General features: G+C 38.3%; 1 protein-coding gene across 4 annotated transcripts; it reads left to right on the forward strand.

The window, feature by feature from the left end:
* The first annotated feature begins 303 nt into the window (after positions 1-303).
* On the forward strand, positions 304-5,774 carry LOC130521154 (uncharacterized). 4 transcript variants are annotated; one of them, XM_057024788.1, is made up of 8 exons: positions 304-517; positions 640-930; positions 1,025-1,336; positions 1,420-1,551; positions 1,688-1,737; positions 1,823-1,921; positions 4,708-4,757; positions 4,843-5,291. In XM_057024788.1, the coding sequence occupies exons 2-8, from the start codon at positions 882-884 to the stop codon at positions 4,931-4,933; spliced, it is 783 nt and encodes a 260-aa protein (XP_056880768.1). In that variant the 5' UTR covers positions 304-517; positions 640-881; the 3' UTR covers positions 4,934-5,291. The 4 variants fall into 4 exon arrangements, 3 of the variants coding, with proteins under 3 accessions (XP_056880768.1, XP_056880769.1, XP_056880770.1); XR_008949204.1 differs by lacking the exons at positions 4,708-4,757; positions 4,843-5,291 and adding exons at positions 3,429-3,622; positions 3,753-3,885 and having other exon boundaries at positions 305-930; XM_057024789.1 differs by lacking the exons at positions 4,708-4,757; positions 4,843-5,291 and adding an exon at positions 5,366-5,774 and having other exon boundaries at positions 305-930.
* The last annotated feature ends 1,474 nt before the right edge of the window (positions 5,775-7,248 follow it).

Consider the following 7,248-nt stretch of genomic DNA (forward strand, 5'->3'; position numbering starts at 1 on the left):
TGCCTCACCACACTTGCCTCAAGGAGAGAGTTTGTTCATTCTTAATATTATTCTATATTAAATACATGTAATTATTAGTAAAGTTTAAATTAAATTGGTTTGAAGTGTAGATGATCTTATTGGATGTGCTAAAACACAAACCAAAATCTCTTCAAAACATAATTTTTGGGTTACGACTGTAAATTTCTGGGGGGCGAGTCAGGGAGCTAAAATTTAAATGATTCCTTCACCATCAAAACGAAATACTCTCAGATTTAAAAAAAAAAAAAAAAGGGAAAATTCATCACAGTGCTTTTACTTTAAAAACTTAAAAACTCTGCTTCAGTTTTCAGAGGTTGGAAAACGAGCTGATATCACTTCCCCTGTGCTCTTACTGAGAACCAAGCACACTGTAATGAAACTGTTTCCTTCATCTGATCATTTGAGCAGCACCTTTAACCCGTGAGACACGACAGGCGCACTAGGTAGAGAATGGTGATTCTATTTTATATCCTCCTCTTTCCTGTCAGATTTGGGGGTAAGTAACCCAGGAAACTACATTTTTTTTACTAATTAGTTCCAAGAATCTGCTCTTTGCTCTGTCATTTTGGAGAGATCAAACACATTTTTCTATGTTGGGTGTATTATTTGCCTTTACAGGATGCACAAATAACATCATTGAGACCAAGAATGTAACTGTTGGAGAGACTGTGAGACTGAAGTGTCCCCGCACGACGGCAAAAACCCACTTATGGATCAGAGTTATTCCTGGAACCTTACCTGAACGCCTCGGAAAATCACTTGAACATACAAAAGATTCTCTCTTCACAACCCAAATGGAATCAGGATCATTTGATTTGAATTAAAAACCACGTGTGAATGATACTGGAGTTTATTTCTGCATGACGGCGAAAAGTGCATTTTTGAAAAGAGTAGACCTAACAGTAGTAGGTGATATCTGCTGGTTTGGACATAGTTCATCTTGGAACATCACAGTTCATTTATCAGAATTCATTTGTGCCTAATTTTGTCTCCGAATCCGAAGGTGATGGTGTCCCCACGGCTCATCCCTATGATCCGACCCCTGGAGAACGCTCTGTGCTCCTCCAGTGTCCCGTCCTCTCTGACTCCGAGAACCCAACGTCTCTGGATGACCTCAACAGCCGCTGCTGTGGCTCCAGATCTGTTGGGCCATTTTTCAGTTTTCATTGCAGAAACAACGTGGAAGTGGATGAAAACAATTTAAAGAGATGCAGAAGCAGCGTCTTCAGTAACATCTGCTCTTCTGGAGATTTGTGTTGTTCCGTAGGAAAATGTGAGCAGACATGTGGGAACTGCTCAGAGCCCAAAAATGAAGGTAAAAGTTATTTTTGCATTCTACTTCCTGTATTTCAAATTGGCAATAAATATGCTAATTATATTTTAATTTTATGATTTCAGTGAAAATTAAAGATGGCCATATAATCTCCATAGTTTTATACACACTCATTGCTGCTGTGTCCGGTGGTCTCATGGTCCTTTTTATTTATCTGAGGACTATGCAGAAGAATAACCTTTGTGGCTGTTGCACTGGTAAGAAACACGTCTCTTAAATGTCTTAAAGTTACTTGAGAAGCATTTTGGGCAAATTTACTTCACCTGTGTACTTTTCTTTCACCAAACAGCTCGTTTTACTCTGCTGTTTTTATTTCTCTTATTTTTAAAACAGCTGCCGTACTCAGTTGCACAACAGGCGCGAGTGACGAGGACACTCAGCCGGTGAGGATCAGAACAATCAAAAGCGTTATAGACGTGTAAATACTGATTTTTGATTAACATGAGATTTTTCCCTGTGTCTGCTCAGACAGAAGAGGAGATGTGTTATTCTGCTCCAGTCTTCACCAGGAGCAAAGCTCAACCAGACAGAGGTCGTCTCAAAGACAAAGAAACAGTCTACTCTGAAGTGAGGACCCCCGTTAGAAGAAATTAATGCAAATGTAGGAAACACATTGTTTATTAAGACAATTCAAATAAAATTACACACAGATACAAATATGGCGACGTTATCGCTCAGCTTTTAAGAGTTTTAAGAGCTGCTTTGTATCCATAGAAGGACCGATTTAAAATTTAAAATTGGTCTGGTCAGGTTTGATCAGTTCTGCTCCTCTCAACCTGAAATTGTTTCTTAATATTGTTCATTGTATTATTGTTATTATTGTAGATTTTTCTTTTTAGCACTTTTGGTGTTTTAATTTCCATATTGTCTTTTTTGTAGGTTTGTTAACTGTTCTGAAACTTGCTCAAAATAATGCTGGTGTGTCCCAGCAAAAGCATTTTGTTATTATGAACCAGAATTAACTAAAAGTTGCTTTAGTGTGTTAAAAAAGGCTAAAAACGTACCTTTTATGTTTTGTTACAGATTTTTCCCAATAATTTAAGTTTATTTGTAAGGCAGCCGTTAATAAGTTACTATGTATATAAGGAAAACAGACATTTGGTTGAAAATGAACAGATGCATCCAATATACACGGAAATTGAAACATATGAACTGTCTAAACCACATAATTGTCTGTCAAACCATTGGCCTAGATTATAAATTAAGCGAAAAATGTTCAAACTCTTCTATATCCACTGGAGGTCTGGACATCCGCAGACATTGGTCTAGTATTAAAGCACCGTGTGGCTAGCTTTATAAGAATCTTCTATGTGAGCTGATTAGACACAAAATAATAAGAATTAATAATTAATAATGCAATCCTAGTTTATCATTTGTTTAAATAATTCTGCACATCAGGATGTCACCAGACTTTGATGGACTGCCTATTAGATTGAGCCACATCAAACAGACCTACTGGTTCCAGTTCAGGTTCAAAAACTGCTGCATGTTTAAGCACAAATGCGTAATTGTTGGTGCTGCAGTACAATTTTAATATGTACTGCAGCATGTATGTCTCCCCCTCGTGGTAGATGAAGTCATTACACACTTGTTTTCCACTTCGCTTAAACAGACTTGTATATTATTGTTCTTTGAATTTTAAATCTAAATATTTTTGTGCTGAACGTGTCTATTGTCTTTCTAACCCCCTCTATTGCACCTCTTCCTCTCTCTACCAGTTGGGTTAAAGGAAACAGGGTCATTTCATGGTTTCTGCCTCACCACACTTGCCTCAAGGAGAGAGTTTGTTCATTCTTAATATTATTCTATATTAAATACATGTAATTATTAGTAAATTAGTTTAAATTAAATTGGTTTGAAGTGTAGATGATCTTATTGGATGTGCTAAAACACAAACCAAAATCTCTTCTAAACATAATTTTTGGGTTACTGCTGTAAATTTCTGGTTGGCGAGTCAGGGAGCTAAAATTCAAATGAATTCCTTCACCATCAAAACTAAATACTCTCAGATTTAAGAAAAGGGGAAATGTCATCACAGTGCTTTTACTTTAAAAACTTAAAAACTCTGCTTCAGTTTTCAGAGGTTGGAAAACGAGTTGATATCTCCTCCCCTGTGCTCTTACTGAGAACCAAGCACACTGTGATGAAACTGTTTCCTTCATCTGATCATTTGAGCAGCACCTTTAACCCGTGAGACGCGACAGGCGCACTAAGTAGAGAATGGTGATTCTATTTTATATATCCTCCTCTTTCCTGTCAGATTTGGGGGTAGTAAGTACCGTAACCCAGAAACTACTTTTTTTTTTACTCATTAGTTCCAAGAATCTGCTCTTTGCTCTGTCATTTTGAAGAGATCAAACACATTTTCCTATGTTGGGTGTATTATTTGCCTTTACAGGATGCACAAATAACATCATTGAGACCAAGAAAGAAACTGTTGGAGAGACTGTGAGACTGAAGTGTCCCCGCAAGACGTTAGAAACCCTCTTATGGATCAGAGTTATTCCTGGAACCTTACCTGAACTCCTCGGAAAATCATCTCAAAATCATCATACATGATGCAATTTTGAAAAGAGTAGACCTAACAGTAGTAGGTGAATATCTGCTGGTTTGGACATAGTTCATCTTGGAACATCACAGTTCATTTATCAGAATTCATTTGTGCCTAATTTTGTCTCCGAATCCGAAGGTGATGGTGTCCCCAAGGCTCATCTCTATGATCCGACCCCTGGAGAACGCTCTGTGCTCCTCCAGTGTCCCGTCCTCTCTGACTCCGAGAACCCAACGTCTCTGGATGACCTCAACAACTGCTGCTGTGGCTCCAGATCTGTTGGGCCATTTTTCAGTTTTCATTGCAGAAACAACGTGGAAGTCGATGAAAACAACTTAAACAGATCCAGAAACAGCGTCTTCAGTAACATCTGCTCTTCTGGAGATTTGTGTTTTTCCGTCGGAAAATGTGAGCAGACATGGGGGAACTGCTCAGAGCCCGAAATTGAAGGTAAAAGTTGATTTTTGCATTCTACTTCCTGTATTTCAAATTGGCAATAAATATGCTAATTATTTTAATTTTATGATTTCAGTGAAAATTAAAGATTGCCATATAATCTCCACAGTTTTATACACACTCGGTGCTGCTGTGTCCGTTGGTCTCATCGTCCTTTTTATTTATCTGAGGACTGAGCAGAAGAACAACCTTTGTGGCTGTTGCACTGGTAAGAAACACGTCTCTAAAATGTCTTAAAGTTACTTGAGAAGCATTTTGGGCAAATTTACTTCACTTGTGTACTTTTCTTTCACCAAACAGCTCGTTTTACTCTGCTGTTTTTTTATTTCTCTTATTTTTAAAACAGCTGCCGTACTCAGTTGCACAACAGGCGCGAGTGACGAGGACACTCAGCCGGTGAGGATCAGAACAATCAAAAGCGTTATAGACGTGTAAATACTGATTTTTGATTAACATGAGATTTTTCCCTGTGTCTGCTCAGACAGAAGAGGAGATGTGTTTCTGCTCCAGTCTTCACCAGGAGCAAAGCTCAACCAGACAGAGGTCGTCTCAAAGACAAGAGTCTACTCTGAAGTGAGGACCCCCGTGAGAGGAAATTAATGCAAATGTAGGAAACACATTGTTTATTAAGACAATTCAAATAAAATTACACACAGATACAAATATGACGACGTTATCGCTCAGCTTTTAAGAGTTTTAAGAGCTGCTTTGTATCCATAGAAGGACCGATTTAAAATTTAAAATTGGTCTGGTCAGGTTTGATCAGTTCTGCTCCTCTCAACCTGAAATTGTTTCTTAATATTGTTCATTGTATTATTGTGATTATTGTAGATTTTTCTTTTTAGCACTTTGGTGTTTTAATTTCTATATTGTCTATATTTCTATATTATACTCTGCAAAGAACTGCTGTAAAAGTCATGTTGATCACTGTAATCAACAGGTAAAGACATGATAAACAGCCATACATAATGTCAATAATAATGATTGTCCATGTTTTCTCCCAGACCAGTGAGGAGCAGGATTTGGTTTACGCCATTCCAAACATTGCTCGAAGAAAATCAGTGAGAAATGATGATACAGAGAAGAGAAAGAAGCATCTACTCTGATGTCAGGGAATACTCTGGAGGGGCTGATTAAGGCTGACTTCTACATTATACTTCATTTTACCATATTTTTGGTCATTTTTCTTCATTAACAAATGAAATGTGTGCAAAGAGATGCTGTGTTTTACGTATTTAACTCACTCACTGTAACTAAATGCCATTGTGAGAAGAATTATTGTTGTTATTGCTATTATCATTTAAATGCTATGATGAGTAGATTTAGAGTGTTTAAGGAATATTGTTAAGAAAAGGAATGTGTGAATGTTTAAACTAAGTGCTGGAGCTGTTTATATAACCAGCGCTTAGAGATACCCTGTTCGATCAGACAAGGAGGTCTTAAGATCGGAAAAGTAGTTAGGAAACAAGGAATCGTGAGGTCCTGATTGACATAAATCTTGTATGCACCAAATAAAAGAGGCGAGCGAGCAGCAGACGAGCAGAGTTGACAGATGAAGCTTGAACTGCTGTTCAGCTCTACCTTGCAAGGACTCCTGTTGTTTGTGTGGTTGATCTGAGTCTTAACATAAGAGTAAAGAACAGCGCGGGTGACAAACTACACCCTCACACCATGCCTCTCGGGGGCAGCAGGGGAAAGTTGACTGTACCTAAAGGCAAAACTGTGCTGATGTTATTGTGACGTTGTGGCAGGACGAGGAACGACTCAGACTGAGCAGATGGTTTAAACGTCTTTATTCCGCATCCACCAGACAATACTAAATGGCGCTTCGAACAGTGCATCTAATGAAGGGCTAACCACGTCCATCACCCCATGCATCACCTGGGTGTGAGATACACCCCTATGTGTCCGCCACAACGTAACTCAGTTTAACACCTGCTTTGCCGTACCTTGAAGTATCCACTGATAACTAACACATCACCAGCCATGGTGAATATTTAAATGGGGGATTAGTGACAAATGGACCACCCCAACGTTCCCTAAAATGGTGTTGTTGTTGATTCAGTTCATTCACACACAAAAAAACTGTTTAAGTTGCTTTACGACCACTTTAATGAGCTTTGAGGACAAAATCAACTACAATAATGGTCATTTTTTAGGGTTTTGGATTTTTTGGCATACCATCTCATAACAAAAAAATGACAATAAAATGAGAATTCTATATGAAAACGGATCCAATGAGTTTGGTAAATATATACTGTATTTATTTATTTTGCAGTAAACCAGTACTTAGTTCCCCTCAGACTGAAACTTAGATTCTAGCATCATTTCCTGATGTGTGCACATTTGCCATTCTGCTCATTCTGCCCACATTTATAACCACATGTCTACAATCGTTGCGGTTTTTTGTTGCAGAGTGATTATTCAGAGTCACAACTCACACATTAGGTCCACAGCAAAGACGCATCCATTTTGTCATCCTGGGTGAAATACCTCTTGAATGATTTTCTTATTTCTTTCTATTTCTAAATTTCACATTCAAAGTCTTTTCAGCCTCTGACACCAGAGTAAATGCACTCTGGGGTAACTCCCCCTTTGCTGCATGCCTTTTCTTTCTTGAGGGGAAATTCAGCGTTACATAGCTCTCTTCTCTCAACTCGCCATCCTGAAAATAATCAACACACGTTAAATCTCCAATGATGACGTGTAAATCTGAGGCGGTGTCCAAAACCAACCCCTATACCCTCTATAGTGAGGAACTCAATGTATCCACTGTGACACAGCACCAGTGCGTGTTTGATATTTGTTAATTTGTAGGGAGAAAATAAAATTACTCCAGCACTGATGTCGATGAATAATGCAAATGTAGGAAACACATTGTTTATGA

This window comes from Takifugu flavidus, unplaced genomic scaffold (assembly GCF_003711565.1).
Source record: "Takifugu flavidus isolate HTHZ2018 unplaced genomic scaffold, ASM371156v2 ctg739, whole genome shotgun sequence".
NCBI classification, from domain to species: domain Eukaryota; kingdom Metazoa; phylum Chordata; class Actinopteri; order Tetraodontiformes; family Tetraodontidae; genus Takifugu; species Takifugu flavidus.